This window comes from Lytechinus variegatus, chromosome 14 (genome assembly GCF_018143015.1).
Source record: "Lytechinus variegatus isolate NC3 chromosome 14, Lvar_3.0, whole genome shotgun sequence".
In the NCBI taxonomy this organism is placed as follows: Eukaryota; Metazoa; Echinodermata; class Echinoidea; order Temnopleuroida; family Toxopneustidae; genus Lytechinus; species Lytechinus variegatus.
Genome location: NC_054753.1, coordinates 29,832,859 through 29,852,009, shown reverse-complemented (window position 1 = coordinate 29,852,009; position 19,151 = coordinate 29,832,859). Strand labels below are relative to the sequence as shown.

Below are 19,151 nucleotides of genomic sequence, written 5' to 3'. Positions count from 1 at the left end.
AGTCCTAACTAAAGACTGAAGCAGTGGCGTAACTACGGGGGGCATGGGGGGCACGTGCCCCCCTCCCTCCCCCAATCGGCTGGCCAAAAAAAAAACGAGGAAAAGGAGAAAAAGAGGGAGAAAGAAAGAAAAACGTAGTGGGGGATAAAGAAATTATTGTTTACTATTATACTATGTTATAATATATATCATATTATATTACATAAGAAATGTTTTTCATAACTTTATGAAACAAAATTTGCTTAGGGCCAATGTGTTCATCATTCCTGGTGCTCGCATTGTCCGTTTAATTCCGGTGTATTAAAACATCCCGCTTTCAAGTCAATATACACCAAATAGGCCTATAGTTCCAGCTATCATCGTTTCATGTCGTAGCATGATATTATGCTTCTTTATAATGATTACCTAACGCAATTGCTCCCTTTTAATGTCTGAATATAACACATTTCCAATCCGTACTTACGTTCGAGTTAGTGGATTGGTATATATGTTAGCTCTTCATGAATTCTAAAAAACAATTCTTAAAATGTCAATTTTTCTAGTCTGAATATCGAAAATTTTCAGCTCGCGCTTCGCGCTCGCATCATTTGTATGTTGAAATACATATGGTCTTAGTTAATTCCTACGAGCAAACATTAGAATGCCCCTCTTAAAGTTTGAATTTTTAAATTTATTAGCTTGCGCTTCGCGCTCGCAATATTTGATTAGTGATATACGTATCATGTTCATGATTACCATTACTACAAAAAGTGTTTAAATGTAATTCTAACAAAAGAAGTATGCACTTGGTGCTCGCATTTGATGGCTGTGGTGAGATACGTATGCTCTTCATGAATTTCTAAAAAAAAAATCCTGTCCCTGTTTGGGGATCAATATATGCAAACAAAAATCAGCTCGCGCTTCGCGCTCGCATTGTTTGTTTAGTGAGACAGGTATGTATCATGGTGGTAAAAAAACTAGCTTATTATCTCTTTTTTAGGACTGAATATAAACAATTTCAGCTCGCGCTTGGCGCTCGCATTAATTGATCAGTGAGACACATATCCGCTTAATGACACAATCCTTAAAATTTATCTTTTAGGTCAGTATAGGCTTATACCTGGCAATTGAGCGCGCTTTGCGCGCCCACTTAATGACTCAAAATTTTTGCTGGTGCCCCCCCCCCCCATGCCGTGACCCACGGTACGCCACTGGACTGAAGTTTTAGTTTTGATTGTTATAAACAAGATAAGGTATCTCATTTGGTCTTAATATATATTGTGATCGAGCGTGAAGCGCGAGCTCAAATTCTTTGATGTCCTTAGACTTGAAGATTCTGAGCAGTTTTTATAATCATGAACAAAGATAAGTATCCAACTTATCAATACGGGCGCGAAGCGCGAGCCGAAAATTCAATATAGTTACGTAGAAAGGGACTGAGTTAAGATCGACTGTTTTCAGTGATTAATGAAGAGGATACAAGAATCACCAATTAAATAACGAGAGTGCGCAGCGCGAGCTCAAATTTTTTTATATTCCGACCTGAAAACTGGTCAGTCTAATAAGCGCGTTTTTATTTAAACAAAGAACAAGCTGCATGTGTGTCTAAAGCAATTGAATGCGAGCACGAAGCACGAGCTTAAATTTTTGATATACTGACATGATAAAGGGGCATTTTGAGAAATTTTGGTAAGAATTTCCAAAGAGGTTAAGTATCTCACAAATAAAACAATGCAAGCGCGCAGCGCGAGCTGAAAATTTTGATATATATGAAATCTTGATATGCGAGCTAAAATATTGTGTGCAAATTGATTTCAGAACTGTGCCATTTAATCCTCTTGAATGGGATTCATTTCACAGGCAATTGATGCGAGTGCGAAGAGCGAATGATTTTTTTTAATATAAAGTCTATTTTCCAATTCTTCCCCTTGTTTCCTTTCGGGGTAGAGGCTGTAAATTACATTGGGTATAATACATCTTTCTTACTTTTCTTTCTGTTTTTCATAGTTTCTATCAAGTAAAAGAGTACACTTTTTCTGCAGGTTGCAAAAAAATAGTGGGCGGGGCCGGCTCGGCCCCTTCCTGGATCCGCACCTGATTACGACATTGGGCAAGATTCATGAAAGGTCAAGCTGTTTTACCCGACAGTGTCCATAACAGTTAGAGCAGACACATGGGCCCTGTCTCACAATAAGAATTACTACTGATCCAATCAATTAACCTTAACTATAGGACAGCCACCAACGTCAACATCTAAAATGCAGACTAATTGCCCAAAATATTTTCTAGATATGACATGTTTTCTTGACAATTTCAGTATGCTTTACTTTTCAAATTTGATATACAATAACATATTGATCGATAGAGGGGTGATCGGATCAATCGTAACTCTTTGTAAGACGAGGACCTAGTCTTTGTGCTTATACCACAGCCAATTAAAACCAAGACAAGTTGTCTGATCAGGGCCCCGTCTTACAAAGAATGATCCGATCAATCGTAATTATGAAAAGGCAGCAATGGTAACATCTAAAATGCATGTTCAAGATATTTTCTGGAAAATGATGTATATCATATTCAGACATTTATTGTCTTCTTGACAATCATTCAGGCTTCTCTTTGTTTTCAAATGATATTGAGCCAATTAATTTCCTTTATTATGACATTGATGGAAGTTTCCATATACTTGACATTGATTGGATCAATCGTAACCACTTGTGTACTTACGGGGGCCCCTGACGAGTCACAACCCATGCAAGGAACCTATCCCCCCCCCCCCAATGCTTTGTCTCCTCCGGGTCACGGTCCGCTACTGCCCCCCCCCCCCCCGACGAGAAGTTGACTTTTTTCTTTGTTTTTGCTTGTCAATATTTTTTCTATCACGAAATCCTTTATTTGTGGTTGAACACCTTTTTTTTTGCGAACGATTTTGCCCCCCCCCCCTGTGGAAAATCCTAGTTACGCTACTGATCGTAACTCTGTGTAAGACGGGGCCCTGTGGGTATGACAGACAGTTAGGCCTATAATATTAAAGCGTTCAAAGAGACCTATTCAAAGATCGAGGAACTTTTAAATTAATCAGGACCCTGTCTTACAGGAAATTGCACAATCTCCTTAAAATAAACAAAGAGAATTAAACTTAATCTTCAAGAGAATGATGAATGTATACATCACAATATCCAGAAAAAGATTTGAATATTAATAATAATAATAGGCATAATGTACGCGCCATCTATTTAGAAACAATCTTTTCCCGCGAGGCACGTTATAGATTTGTAATTATTATTAACCCCTGGCTTAAGCTCGAGCTGCCTTTCGGCGCTCGTGCATTCGCAAGAAATTCATCCTGCCGGGTATACCATTCACCTCACCTGGGTCGAGTGCAGTGCAGCACAGCGTGGATACATTTCTTGCTGAAGAAAACGGCATGCCATGGCGATCTAGGATTCGAATCGTCGACCGTCATGTTTAGTGTCAGAACCAATAGACCACGAGCTGCCAGCTGCAGGCATTGTCGAAAGTTGGTGGACCGGAACAGCACATTGTCTTGAGATATATGTGAATAATTATGTAGTTTTCCAGAGTCCAGGAGAGCGTGTACATTTTAGTTGGGGGGGGGGGGTCAAAGCCAAAATGGGCATTTTGCTACAAACGGATATTTTCACCATTTATTATCATCTTCCTGAAGTAGTTGTGTGTTTTGTAGTATTTAAGTTGAACAAAACATTTTGAAGTGATTGATTCTGATTGCCTGTAATATTTTTTTTCGAGTGGAAAAAAATCAAATCTAAATTAGCTAAAAGGGCACTCATTTTTTCTAGATGAAGCACGAGCTCTAACTTTTGGACATTCCGAGCAGTTGAAATGAAAAAAATGAGAAGGGACCAACTGTAGAATTAACGTGAGCGCGAAGTGCAAGCTGACGTTTAATTTCAACGTCCTGACCAGCAAATCTTTCTGAGGAAAATTTTGACCCCCCCCCCCCCCCCCCCCCCCCCCGTTTTCAACGACAATTAATTTAAGGATATTGGGTACCCGAACAAAAATTGACAAGCAAAAAAAGAAAACTGGAAAGAAAGAAAAGATCTTCAATTTCAAAACTGTTTTCATGGCATTTTTACTTTACACATTTTTAATTTTGCTTCACTAAAGGGGGGGGGCACGCGCCCCCTGTGTACCCCCCCCCCTGGATCCGCGCCTGATAATGATATACTAGTAACACAAAGTTAGAGTCGGCCTGCCAGTGATTTTACGTCAAGCAGCGGCGCGCGCGGCAGCCCATTCCCAGCCGACAGTACCGTACCGGCCGTAGAGAGCGCATTTGTCGCCAAGGAAACGTCGTCGTATACAATTTACACAACAACAATTCGGCACTGCACACTGTTGTGCTGCTGTACTGTTAATTTTCGCTGGCTGAGCTGAAGTGCGTTGCGTTTACTGCAATTCGACATCGAAACTAAAGGTGAGTACACATACTTAGGCCCTATGTATTGATAATTCAGGAATACTGTACGGGCATTCGTATGATACACTTTTGTTTGAAAAAATATTTTAGTGTTTTAATGCTGATTTTCTACATAACTTTAGAAATGAAGCAGCAGTGGCTCGAAATTTTCCCAGTGTATGTGCAGTCCCAGGTATTCACTTTAACGTTGTGTGGGAGTTCCGTCATGTGCGAGTAACTTAAGTTAAGTTAAACTTCCCGAAATTAGAACACTTAATGAAATTGAAACTGAAATGAAAATTTTAAACGAAAATGAGTCTGATTCCATCCTAAGTAAATTAACTCAATGTATGAACATTTTGAAATGATTCTCCATTAAAATGTTCTTTTTGAAAGCAAATGATGAAAACATTTTTTTTTTCAAAATCTTGGAAGGTGGAGGGGGGGGGGGGAGATGGATATGGGTTGAGAACTAGAGACTATGACTATGTCATATTGAATTATTTTTATTTGACATCCCTCCTCTGGGGCCAGGCGAGATTGACCCTCCCCATTAAACATTAATCATGGTTTGCTGCACTTGTTCACTGCATGCTACCATCTGGCCTGTGGAGAATCTACAGGTAGGACTATGGTATGCCAATGCTAGAGCACACACTCTAAAAAAATCATTAAAATATCACTTTTGTGACCAAAATTACTAATTTTCATACAGTTTTAATTTATTTATCATTAGTAATGTGGGAATAATTTTTTTATTCACCAGAGCACTCAAAAACTTGAATTTTGGGCATATTTTTGTGTACGCCCTCTATTGGTGGAAAGTAATATGGCAAGAAAATTTTCATTTTTTGATCTCTATTTTTAATTAAGAAAAAATGATATAAAGAATCAAATTTAAATAAGAGCCAAGCAGTATGAATTAACAGGTTTAATGGAAACTGTCAGTGTAAAAAAATCAAGCATTTGCCCCAAAGAAAAAGAGAAAATAAGCCAAACATTGCCACCCTTATTTTGTCACACATGAAGATATAACTGAGAACAAGGTTATATTATAACCTTGTTCATTGAATGAGTGGTTTGTTGGACCATCGCATAGACCTATCAAATTTATGCATGCAAAAAATGAATGGAGGCTATGGTAAAAATTAGGCTGATCTACTTCATCAGTGATGAAAATTCAGAGCCCAGCTGAGGCTGAGGCAACTGAAAATCAACTGAGAGAGCTGCCTACTCGTGAATTTTGTATTTTTTTTTGGCTTGTCAAAGAAATTAATGCCAAGAAAAATAATCTAGATGATAGATCTATCTAACGTTCAGATTCTAACGTTACATGTTGGTCTAGTAGTGGTGGAAATCTTTTTTTCATTTTGCTTTAGTTATTTATATTAGTTTGTCAAAACTAAAATTAAAAATGCGAAGATGTAGTCGATAGATCTATGTATTAATTATTAAATACAAATTTTGCACTGAGTATAAATGAGACTGCAATGGTGAAATATCCAAGTCAGAGTGATTTGATTTGATCTACATGTACACAATGATGTATGACTATATGACTCTATGTGATGGAATTAAATAACAAATTATTTCAATGTTTTGTCTTTTCAGGACTTTTGAAAATATTTGTGGAGCTTGAATAAATTCAATTAGACTGACATCATGCCTCGTGGTGCCCCTCGATCTGCGAGCCGTCGCTCAGACATCAGCGATGTTGATGCTGATCAACAGTTGGGTAAGAATAATAGTTCATTTATTTCTTTTTTTTGGGGGGTGAAAGCTGAAAACTTTTATTGCATTGGATCCTTTTACTGTATTCTTCTCGAATTCCAAGAGAGAACTTGTCATCTTTCCCATGACTGGAGTTCCCTTTGATATTTGATTCACCTTATATAAATATCTGTAATATTTATTGATACCATGAAGTTAAAAGAAGTAGTGATAACAGAATTTTCTGCACTAAGAAACAAACATGAAGATATTAATTAGCATTATGAAACACAGTTGCAATAATGTATGGTGCTGCCTGGTGCACTATAAATCCTGTAATACATATTTTCTAGATTTAATGAAGCTAGAAAAATCATATTAGAATTTTCTACAATAAGAAACGTGATTAAAATTCTACAATAAGAAACGTGATTACAATTCTACAATAAGTAACATCATTAAATTGATTAGCATTAAGAAACAGAAAAAAAAATACAATAAAAATGCATGGTGTACTATTAATCATGTTTATATTACTATATGATTATGAAGGATCTTAATGAAATAGATTTTCATTTGTTGGTGTGTTTTTAGCTGAATCTGAGCTGAGCAAGCTTCAGCGGCAGTACCGTATCATGGAAGGCGATCGCAATGCTTACAACATTGAATCCCAAGACCTTATAAGGCGCCAACTGTAAGTGATCTCACTCTTTCTTTTTCTTTTTTTTATTAAAGATTTTATTGCTTTAAAATCAAATCACATTGTACATGAATAATAGCAGCAATATAATAAATCATATACATCAGTAGAAAATGTTTTACAATTCAGCAAGAACATCTTGTGGATTTTTTAATGGATTCCATTCATCAAGGTAAACTGAAAGTCTTACTGCGATTGCCTGCTCTACGTACTTTTTCTATTAACAAAATGTCATTTTGAAAGTGTTTGTAGACCAGCATTTTTTCATCATATTTTAGTTTATATATATAGAATGTTGCATAAAATATTATGGTATTGATAAAGACTATATTTTCCATTTGATTCCAAAACAAATATCTCACTCTTGCTGTTTTCATGTATGTTTGAACGTTTATGATCTGGGATGGAGGGTGTCGCATCATTACCTCAAGAAAAGCACCCTTAATGGAATTGCACATCCATCATTTGCTATAAAACTACATGTAGAAGGAGGAATTCCATCTCACATGCTTTGCATTGCATTTGAACACCTTACTAGCGTTTTCTGCTCAGTTTCTTACTACTTGTCTGTGTCTGATTTTGTCTAAATGCTATACCTGTATAATCAGTTGTCTATTTCTTTTTTCATTCTTGTTTGACAAACTTTGATATTATCTAATAGGATGAAATTGAAAATATGAATGAGGCTATGACATCATCAACTTGTTCATTATATATTCATGAAGACAGTAGCACTGTTTCACAGAAATATTGCAAAGCTTTAAAATGTAATGTCTTTCTTATTCCTTGTCCGATTCTCATGAAATTTTAATTTTTTTGTTTGTCTGATTTTACTGTTTGAAATCATATGATCCTCAGCCTGGAGTACCCGCTTTAAATCTTAACACTTTTAATGAAAGTTGTTTTAATATTAATGCAATTTAAAATCCCGGTAGCCAAGGAGAAGTTGATGAAAGATGTCATACTGTTCAAAAGTCGGTCTAAAATGTCAAATTACAATTGACAGTATACATTGCTTACTCTACTCAAGGTTCCCACCGTCATGGAAAATCTTCGAAAAAATTGTGGTCAGGGAAAAGTCTTGGAATTGCATTTACCTCTTGGCTATGGCAGCTTTCCAGTGTGTTGTGTCTCACAACTCTCATACTCTGTGATTATACTCTGCTACATGTATTATAATTGGTGTTCATTAGGGGAGGTGGAGGGTGGAGGCCATCATAACGTGTCTGATTTGGAAACCATGCCGGAGAAGAAGTCATGGAAAGCAGCAATTCAGTCATGGAATTCTGTTTTCAAAATTTGTGTGGGAACCCTGTGTAACGTAAAGTGTATGAGCCATGTTTTTAGGCCAAGATTCATCCCATTATCAGTATTGTGGAGCCTTGTGGCCCAGTGGATTAGTCTTCGGACTTTGAAACCCAGGTGAGGTAAATGGGTACCGGTAGGAAGTAATTCCTTAAGAAGCTGTGTGCGCTATGAACGCCTAGCTTAGCCGGGTAATATAGGAGCGCCTTGAGCACCTAACAAGGTGGATATGTGCGCAATATAAATATCCTATATTATTATTATTTAGTATTGACCATAAATCTGTATAATGAATTTTGCATTTACAGTAATGAGATCAAGACTTTGGAAGCAGAGAAAGAGGAGTTGATGAAAGATTTCAAATTATCCGACAGCCAGACCAACCAGTCAAGAGATGGAGGCAATGTTGATAAGCTTAATGCCCTTCTGGATGAAAGAGGTGATTATATTTTTTTGCATGAAATAAAATTTACACAAAAAAAGTTTCAAACAACTTACATTTACCCCCCCCCCCATCCTTAAATTTGATGTGTTAATTCATATAATTGTGTTTGTTCTAAGATATATCATTATATTTTTGTTAGAAATTAATGGATTTGAATTTGAGTATATTGGTCAAAGCAAAGTCCCGGAAAGTCGGTACTACGCAATGCATCATTCACCATGTTATCATGTTGCATAACATTTTCTTTTATCAACCCTACTCAGATAATTTCATGCAGCAAGTGAAGGACGAGAAGGATAAGCAGGCGGAACTGGACACCAAGATCCGCAAGAAGGAGAAGGATATTCGTGAGCAGCACAAGTGCATGGGAGGTGTGCATGCGAGTCAACATCATACGCAGAAAACCATCAAAGCTATCAGAGTCAAGGAGAACAGATTGCACCAGGTGAGGGCAGCAAACATTTGTTAAATAACATTTTTTTTTATCATCGAAAAGCCTCATCTGATGGTTGGATGTTAGAGACAAGTTTTTTTTTGTTTATGGAATTGAGAAAATTAGGTAGATTATCTTGTGAGATTGTTGCCTACTTTGTGACCGTAGTCTAGTTTAAATGGCTACTGTTGTGATTGGCTGGACATGATTGTGTTTGAGTGCCACAACCTTGTCTTTGACCAATACCTGCAAATCAGAAGCTAATCAGAGCAGTTGATGTCTGATGAAGCCAACATCAGTATTTTTAAGAGGTGAAACATTTTCCCTTTTCAGTGCCTGTTAGTCTGTTGCTTTGATTCAGATATAGATTTCTTTAAATAGGTACTTGTCACATTTTGATAATGGTGATGACTATTAAAGTGATGGTAATGATTACTGAAATATAGACATCACAATGACAACCTGTTTTTATCCACTGCATATTGTGTTTGATAGGCCAATGAGAAGTTCAATGCCATGCTGACGGAGAATGCCAGCCTTCGTGAGGAGATCGACAGCTTTAGAGTGGAGCGTACTCGTTATGAAAACATCCGCAAGAAGCTTGACAAGGTAAGGATATTCTGTCATGATTTTGAAATGAAACTTAGCTGTCTCTGATATGTTTAGTCTAGGGGCCAGAGATAAAAAGGTGCAGAGGCACCATCCCCCCCCCCTCTGATTTTTCAAAGTAGTAAAAAAAAGGGGGACTGAAGAGTAGAAACCATAAAATTTTAGTCTTCTAACTCTATAGTCCCACTCAAATCAACTGTTGAGGGTACTGGCCGAGTGGATTAGTCTCCGGACTCTGAAACAGAGGGTCGTGGGTTCAAATCCCAACCATGGCGTTAATTTCCTTCAGCAAGAAATTGATCCACAATGTGCTGCAATCAACCCAGGTGATGTAAATGGGTACCTGGTAGGAATTTATTCCTTGAAACGCAGCGCGCGTAACAGCTGCACTGCTACAGCCAGGGTAATTATGCTGCATATACTGTAGAGCGCTTAGAGACTTCTGACAAAGTAAGTATTATGCACTATATAAGCAAGTATAATTGTTATTATTATTGAGAAAAGTAATTTGGAAGAAACCAATTAAAGCTATTTATGTCGGTAAGTGGACGGAGATTCTGTCATTTGAATATAAAACCTGAACCTTCATGAATCTGGATTTTACATATATTATCCATTCCCCTCATTTGACCTTCCATAGGAGAAGTCTGACTTGAGACAGGAGATTGGCGAGGTGATTGACCAGTCGACCCAGGCCTACGACTCCAGGGACGAAGCCCAGGCCAAGATGATCCTCCTGAAGGAGAAAGCCGATAAGGACATGGCCCAGCATCAGCAGGAGATGAAGGAGCTCCAGCGGATCATCGACCACGACAAGAAGCTCCGGGAGTTCATGAACATCAAGGGCAAGGAGAGGGAAGAGGATGACTACCTCAAGGCATGGAGACAGAAGAAAGGTTAGTTCATCCACTGCTTCAAAGCATGAACACAGGCATGATGTTTTCCCAACGAAAATCAGAATTCCAATATTTTTTTGATTGTTTTTCGTTTTAGATTAATTTATTTATTTACCTAAAATCCTTTAATTGCCCAAGAACATTCTCATGCTGTTTTTCACTGCTTTTTTAAAGTCAAATGATTAAACTATTATGCAGACTCACCTTGGAAAATCACTTTCGATTTTTTTACTATGCAAGAGCTTGTAACTCTGACTGAGGCGCCTCGGACTTCGACAGGGACTTAGTGACCCTTGGCTTTTTTAAAGATTTTTTTTCAGAGGGAATATCATGTCTGCATGAAGAAATATAAGATAATACTTTTTGGGGGAAATATGAATGCAAGAATAACAACATTATCACCAGAATATACCAAGTAAATATAATGATCATACATGTAGTTATTAGCAGAAGATTCTATATTTGCTTAACAAATAGAAACAAAAAATTGACTGAAGGGAAAAGAAGAGAATAATAATTCGCATAATTTAGCCCTTTAATATACAATTATTTAGATTCATTTCATCAGTTGTTAGATTTTGTAATCATTTTGTTTTTGATAGAGTGCAATAATAAAGTCCCTTTTTGCTATCTCTAGAATTGGAAGCTGCAGACAAGCGTCGCCGTGAGCGACAGGAAGACTCTATCGAGGCGTACGAGGCTGCCTTTGAGCGCATCTCGGAGATCACCAAGGAGGATGACCTGGCTCTCTTGGTCAACAAGTTCATTGAGACGGAGGACAGGAACTTTGCTCTCTTCAACTTCGTCAATGAGAAGAACAATGAGATGGAGATGCTTTCGGACCAGATTGAAGAGGTATGTCATTTTCTTTTTTTTTTGGGGGGGGGGGGGAGATAATCCAGGGGGTTGTTTCAGGAGGAATTGCTCTTAAACACACCTCAGAAAATATTGTTGCAGCAGAGAAAAGGAGTGTGTATAAACATGTCTTAGAAATACATGTTATACGCAAGACCTAATTGCATGCCTCAGATTGAAATTCAAGTGTTGTTTTAATTTTTGTTGGTTATGTTTGATCAAAATACTTTTGCTGACAGGCCTCCTGAGATAATCATGTATTTTGTTTTAGGTAAAATTTAATTTACCTTAAGTAGAATAATGTTGAATAAAATGAATCATATTGAATTTGAAAATTTATCTGTTTAATTAATTGTGTACATTTGTATAATGCAGTACTTTTAAATCAGAATGATATATTCATAATCTTTAAGGACTGTTCCATAAAAACCTATGTAATCAAATTAAATAATGTTCATGTACTCATAAAATAAACAATGTTTTGTTTACATTACTGTGTAAACTCAGAAAAAAATGGATGCTTCAATACACTTCAATGAAATGATTATGATTGCAGTACATGTATTTGCTACTATAATGCTGATATATAATAGGCATGCAATATACAAACTCTTATTTTTCTTATGTCTATCATTGTCTTGTTTTGATTAGATTAAGGCAGAGATGCGCGAGTTTGAACACCAAGGATCTGAGATGGAAGCCGAGCGTAAGGCAATCTTGAAGGACCTAGAGGAGAGGCAGGTTGCTGCCACCAAGAATGCCGATGAAAATGATGCCAAGGCAAAGAGTGTTAACAAGATCTTAGACCAGCTCAAAGGAGGTAATATGCTTTCCTAAATAGACCTGGGGCCCGTTGCAGAAAGAGTTGCAATCAATCGCAACTCTGAAAATCAGGCGCAACTTGATTTTCAACCAATCAACAGCACGCATTTGGGACTTGCAATTGATTTTTTGACTTGCGTTTAAACGCAACTCTTTCTTCAACGGGCCCCAGTTCGTAGTTACTTCATGATCAATTTTGGCTCTGTCAAATGACCTTTCATTTCTTTCATTATGATAGGCAGATTTCAAAGCAAGATATTACGTAAGCTTGCCTTACATAGCAGGATGAAGAAATAGAATAGAGCAGGTGACTAGAATAGCACACCAATGAACACTTAGTGAAGGTATTTGTTGCATTCCTACTTTGATTGCATATCATAGCATGTTGCACAATGTACTTGGCAAAATGTGAAATACCAGTCGTTCGTGGATGCACTGTTGTTTTGAGGGAATGTAATGAAAACCACAATTCGAAAGAATATATGAATAATCTAGACATCAAAGTTGGTGCTCATCTCATTAGATTTTAGACCACCATGTCACTTTAGTACAAATAACCTTCCTCTGATCATGCGTAGCTAATCTTTCGATCATACACAGTAAGGAAGTATGAACTGGCTTATTGTCTGATATTTCATTTCAATGCCGTAAAATGGTCTACCTTTTGTATGTCCGAACCCCATTGTCTGCTTTCTTTTTTCAGTCGTGATGAATTTAAAACCTAAAATTTTCATATGAACTAGGAAGCAGAAAGATTATTTCAAGAAGGTTTCTACGTGTTTGGGTGCCTGTTGTAAAAAAAAAGAAGAAATAAAGAAATAAATATTCAAAATGTATCAATATATTCATAATGATCTGAGCAGTGTGCACTTATTATGATCTCTGTAGATATGCAAATGTTCATTGTGCCCTTTGGAGAGCTGCCAAGTAGTACTGATTTTCCGTATTTAGTACTGAAAATAGAGAAGAATACTAATTTCTAAAGTTTCAGTTTATGTGTTGACCTATGGTACTCCTGTGAAAATACTAATTTCCTCACCAAAATACTGATTTTCAGCCTGAAATGTTCTTGTTCAGAATGGCAGGTCTGCCTTTGTGGGCCAAAAAAAAAAAACGCTCAAATTGGAAACATATGCAGTATCCAATTAGACCAGCTGGAGCTAGGTATTGCATTTTAATTCACACTTCCAAGTGATTGATTGTTCATCCTTCTTTGAGAGTAACTGTTCTTTGCCTCTGTCAAAAAAGATAGAGCACTCATCCGAGCAGAGTTTGACCTTCTATAAGGAAAATAATCGCCCAAGCCGAAGCAGTTTTTCAGACCAGGGGCCCGTCTTACAAAGAATGATGATTGATCCGATCAACCTCAACTATATGGAAAGCCATCCACATCATAATTTTTTTCTGCAAGAAATTTGCACAATGTCATTTTGTAAAGAAGAGAAGCTCACTATGGCTGTAATAGTATACATCATATCTGGAAAACATGTTAAATAAACATGCATTTTGTATGTTGTCTTTGCTGGCTTTCCATAGTTGCAGTTGATCGGATCAATCACAACTCTGTGTAAGACTGGCCCCATATGCAGCAAACCATGCGTTATTTTCATCTTTTCATTCACATTTTGCCCAAGTGGAACATATCTATATGGTCCCGGGAGATTTGACATACCAATAGGCATTATGACAGTCAGTATGTGTTTATGAATGATTGAATTTATTATTTGTATTATCCATTTCAACGATAATACCAATTTACAAGTTTACAGACAATCAGTTATGCATACATAGAAAAGCAAGGATAATAGGAACCAGAAAATATCATGAATGCTAGTCAAGTCTGGCCCCTTCTAGTCTAGATAGATAGAAACAAGTTTCTTAACTTTTTATTTAAGAATAAACAATCTTGAGTCTACTAAATATACTCTACTTACGTGCCCTTTGAGCATTATATGCATTTTCTCTTATTCCGTTCATACAATTTCATTCTGTTAAAGTGATTTATGATTCTGATAGTTGATTTTATATATCATGCGCATCTCAGCTCATACCATAGTACACCCTCACCTTCTCTCACAGGTGTGAACTCACTATTCACCAAGACGAACTGCGACAGTTCAATGATCACCAGTATGCTCGGCAGTGCAGCGGGAGTTACTGACGATACCATCATGCAGTATCTTGGGTTGGTTGAACAGAGGACCAACGAACTCCTCACTGTCAGCATCTACCAAGATGGCAAGAATGCTGATCAGGTATGCCTTCAACGTCTTATTACGCCCATCATATTTGGTTTCATGACATTAGCTCGGGCTATAATTGCTCCGATGAAGAATCTGCATGTTAAGCCAGACATGAAACCTATCTTCCAAAATTAAATAAACACTAATCCTTATCTACACATCATTCTGAAACAAAAACTCCCAATCCTTACTTAAAACCTATGCCCTCTGGGATAGGAAGTCCGGAGCAAATGTTGTGTCACCTGTGTGCCATATGATACCGAGTTACTGTTACAAAAAAGTACTATTTCTTATGAAAATACTTCAGAAATATCAGAAAAAGTATGAAAGATTATTAAAAAAGATGACTTTGGGATGGAAAAAGGGCTAAAAGACCACCATAGTAGAAACATATATGATACCAAATATGTATTATGTACCTAATGAGTCTGCTCAAGATGGAGTGCCTGACTTACGTGGTGAGAATGGGTGGGTGTTCCATAAAGTTGTTTGTTAAGTAAATGCACAACATTACACACAACTAGAACATGCTGGAACAAGGCCAACACTGACATCAGGCAATCTGCTCATGATGCTGGTATTGTCTGTTAACACATGATGTTAATCATTTTAAAGGAATGTTAATTTCCCATGTGAAATAAAGGTATATGTGTGGAAATGTGTTTGTGTTCTGTTTCTTTAATATTATAATTATTTTCTATCATTTTATTGAATGCAGAAAGATTTTCCATCAAATATACATGTTTATTGGGGCTTTTTTTAATATTGAAATTTGTGTTTATATGATTTTCAAACAGAATAAAATAAGTTTAATGGTGACATTGAATTTGATATAATATAATCATACAAACCTGAGATATGTTCATATTTGTACCATGAGTAAACATAACATCAATTTATATGCAGATATCTAAATTAGATATGAATGAATAATAAGAGCATTTTTTTTACCATTTGACAGGTTGAGTCCAAGGTACCAGGCCTTCTTGGTAAGGGCCCCATCGCAGCTCCTGCTCAGCTCAACATTCTACCGCCCTCTACAGGCGACGAGTATGACAGCGATCAAGGATCTGAAATGAGCGACGATGATAATAGACCGCTCACGCAAAATGAACTCAAGCAGAAGATCATGAAAGGGGTATGTCACTGCTTCTCAAATCCCCCCCCCCCCACTTGTGTCAAGATAATATAATACCCTCCACTGGCCTAAAACCCACAATAATACACTAAAAAAAAAAAATTATTCCATTCAGATTTTAAAAGCAGATCTATTGGTACAGTGACTGAAGATAATGTTAGATGTTGTGTTACCTCTCCCCGCCCCTCCCTTGCTGAAATCTCTACTTAAAACTGAAATGCAAACATAATTTTAGGATAGTATTCGTATTGCATGTGACACTGCACATCAATAGGGGTTATTGATATCAGTGTCATAACAATTCAAAACATTAGAAATCAGATTAACTATTCATTGTGGGTTGAATATTTTTTATAATAGAAATTGGATGTTGGAACTGGTGATGAGAAATTCAAGTAATTCAGGCGGCATACTTAATTGGCTGTAGCACAGCCAATCAAAATTTTGAGATGCTTTTGTGATGGAAAGTTTGGAATGTATGGATGTGAATTCTAACTTGGTCTAATTCCACTCTGTCAAATATTTTTTTTGTCTTATCTCACATTGGCTTATTTCCTTTTGCAAAAAATATAGTTCATCAATTAAGCATTTTGTGTTCAATTCTTAGACTCTTTGCCATTTTGTCATCTTTGTGAAATCTTAGTTGAAAAACTGATAATTCTGATAACTGACACAAAAAATGTACATGCGGGACAATGTATTAAACTTGCTTGGAAAAATACCCGTCATTTTTTGAAAGTTTGTGCTTATTTTGCCCAATTCTCAGCAATCGCACATTATTTTTTCCAGTGCCAATTTTTTTTTGTTTATACATACTTGGGTAGTCATTTTACTGGATTTTGGTTTGAACTCATTTTGAGATCGTTACCACAACTGGTATTTTTCTTTAACCACTTACAATGTATTACTCCTCATTTGTTTACAAACAGGTTCTGAAGCGAGAGGAAGCCGCCAAGAAGAAGGGCTTTCAGTATGACCTGTCAGGAGCCAAGGAGTTAAAGCAAAAACAAGCCATCCCAGACAAGAAGAGAGGGCCCAAACATTAAGAGTATAGTTTGTATTAAACATGAATATGGAGATGATTTATATATTGCACACTTGGTCTTCTAGCTGATGGTCTAATTCTTAGATCGTCCAAGGCCCTCCGCACAACTTACGACTGGTCCCCAGTCTGATTTGGAGCAAATTGCATTTTGCTTATTCCATAATCGGGTCGCAGACCGATCATAACGTACGATGGCCTTAAATTGATCATGGCTTACCCTAGTCCCTTTATTTTCAATTTTGGTCCAACTTAGTTCAACTGTATCACTTCTCATTTAGTCTAATGCCTAAAATGGTCTAATTTCCATCCCGTCTACTAGTTATTTTGCACCTTGTCTGATGAAATGTTGGTTGAAGAGCAAGTTCATCTAATCAGACAGATTTATGGAGTGTTGGAAGAAACTTGCAATCACTTGCAAGTCAATTTTGGATGCCAAAATGAATCATAACTCCCTGGAACTTAATTGCAGGTTTGCACTCAATTGCTGGTGTGCTTTTTTAAACAAGAAGTTTGTTTACTCTAATTTATTTACTCTATCGCTTGTGAGTTTGCAACAAATATTTGCAGTTTATGTCAAATATTTTCGTTTAACACACCATAAGTGATGTTAGAGCAAGTGGATGTTAGACGAAATGGGTGTACCCTTACTAGAAATTAGAAAAATTGGTAAATAGGCTGAATGGCAATTAGACCAAATGGTTGGTTGGGTAGACAAACTAGGAATAGACAATATGATGGATGAGATGAAATGGGTAGTAGACAACAGTGGAAGTAGACCAAGTGGCAATTTACCTTTTAAAGGCGACCGCACACCTTACGATTGGTCGGCGACCCGGTTTCAGAATAAAATGTAGAAGATTTTTATGCTAATATTGAGACTTGGAATATCTTACTGTGTAATGTTCTAAATCATCGTACGGATACCTGTGTTCATATCTGTGACTATGCTATCATCCTTCTTAGAAAAAAGCAAATTTAATGTCTAGTCATGATGACGTTATAGCAGTCGTACAATTGGCTACGATTTGAAACTAATTTGGTCTTTTACTCCAAAAGAAAGGCTTGTAATCTTTCAAAATGGTTATATTAGTATTCTTTCAATTTATTTTAACCTCAAATAAAATGACATGTTCCATTCACATTTTCAGAAAATGAGCGAAATGCGATTTGTTTAAAAATCGGATCGCGAACAGTGGTAAGGTGTGCGATGGCCTTATTATATTTAAGGTAGGCATCCTACATGTTTTTTAGGTTTCAAATGAATAAAATGGTATTATCAAGGTAGAATCTTATATCAGATTTAAGGTAAATAAAATAGGACTAATATATTTCCTTGTAAGAAAGGGGGTGGGTGTATCACAAGAGTTAATCAAGACTCGACCATAAAATGATGATAATAATATGCAACATTTATATAGCGCTTAATACAAGACATAAGTGATTCAGCCCCAACCCCCCACTTACATGGGCCAGTCTCATAAAAATTTGCAATGATTCAAATTGGGATCGGTCTCAAGTTGTGTAAAGAAGAGATAGTGGAGCGTTGTGGCCCAGTGGATTAGTCTTCTGACTTGGAAACAAAGGGTCATGGCGTAATTTCCTTCAGCGAGAAATTTTTTCACATTGTGCTGCACTCAACCCATGTGGGGTGGATGGGTACCCGGCAGGATTAATTCCTTGAATGCATGAGTGCTGAAAGGCAGCTCATGCTAAAGCCGGGGTTATACTAATAATAACGCGCCTCGGAATATAATATTTCTAGATAGATGTCGCTATATAAATGCCTATTATTATAGTATTTGATATTAACTCAATTTGAGAATGATTTGAATTCATATGTTGCAAATCTTTGTGTAACTGTGCCCCGAAGTCCAATAAAAAAAATAAGACTTAAAAGACACTCTATCAAATGCCAGAGCCACTTACGTCTTGCGGGAATCTGCAAGGTTTTTCATTTCAAGTCATCACAGTCCCCATTGACAAAATAATGGAGACTGCAGGAAAGCTGCAATGAATCGATGCGTAGACTCAGTAAGGCTTCTTTTGTTTTTTTTTTATAGTCTTTCCATGATTAAAACTGAGATTTATAAGATGTAGATACCCTTAGCCATTTTTCATAACAATAAATCCTTCAGCTTTGTAATTAAAACGTAACAAACTATGGTTCCAGAATTGTATTCTCTAAATTATTAAGTTGTTTCTTATTCATAAATGTATGTACGATATATATTTATCATTGTTCAAAAGAGAAATTTCTTATTCATTTTGTTTGATTATGTATTCCATTTTTGCTTTTATCATGATTACTTTTGTACAAAACTTTAATGACTGTGTTGAATTGACATTTTTAGAATGTTTGAATTGTCAAAATCATTTCATCACCAAATTCATGTGTTATTAAAAAGTTGTACATACCATAATTCTACTTTGAATATTTCATGTGTGTGTTGTATCAATGCCTAAGGGCCCAGTCTTCCAAGTCTCCCTGATTATGAGGGAGACTGAAAATTGAGCGACTTTATTTTAGTGA

The 19,151-nt window shown here is 36.7% G+C and overlaps 1 protein-coding gene across 1 annotated transcript; it reads left to right on the top strand.

Annotated features, from left to right (window-relative positions):
• The first annotated feature begins 4,348 nt into the window (after nucleotides 1-4,348).
• Nucleotides 4,349-17,463, top strand: LOC121427459 (coiled-coil domain-containing protein 63-like). Its single transcript, XM_041623858.1, has 12 exons — nucleotides 4,349-4,438; nucleotides 6,032-6,155; nucleotides 6,725-6,824; nucleotides 8,444-8,574; nucleotides 8,844-9,025; nucleotides 9,509-9,622; nucleotides 10,263-10,518; nucleotides 11,156-11,373; nucleotides 12,025-12,193; nucleotides 14,275-14,450; nucleotides 15,400-15,576; nucleotides 16,506-17,463. The coding sequence occupies exons 2-12, from the start codon at nucleotides 6,083-6,085 to the stop codon at nucleotides 16,620-16,622; spliced, it is 1,713 nt and encodes a 570-aa protein (XP_041479792.1). The 5' UTR covers nucleotides 4,349-4,438; nucleotides 6,032-6,082; the 3' UTR covers nucleotides 16,623-17,463.
• Nucleotides 17,464-19,151: the final 1,688 nt, after the last annotated feature.

Excerpts from the sequence above, each read along its gene's own strand:
- LOC121427459 (XM_041623858.1), top strand. The coding sequence starts at position 6,083 with ATGCCTCGTGGTGCCCCTCGATCTGCGAGCCGTCGCTCAGACATCAGC. Across the intron at positions 9,623-10,262 it reads TCCGCAAGAAGCTTGACAAG|GAGAAGTCTGACTTGAGACA; the intron begins GTAAGGATATTC and ends GACCTTCCATAG. Across the intron at positions 14,451-15,399 it reads ATGGCAAGAATGCTGATCAG|GTTGAGTCCAAGGTACCAGG; the intron begins GTATGCCTTCAA and ends ACCATTTGACAG.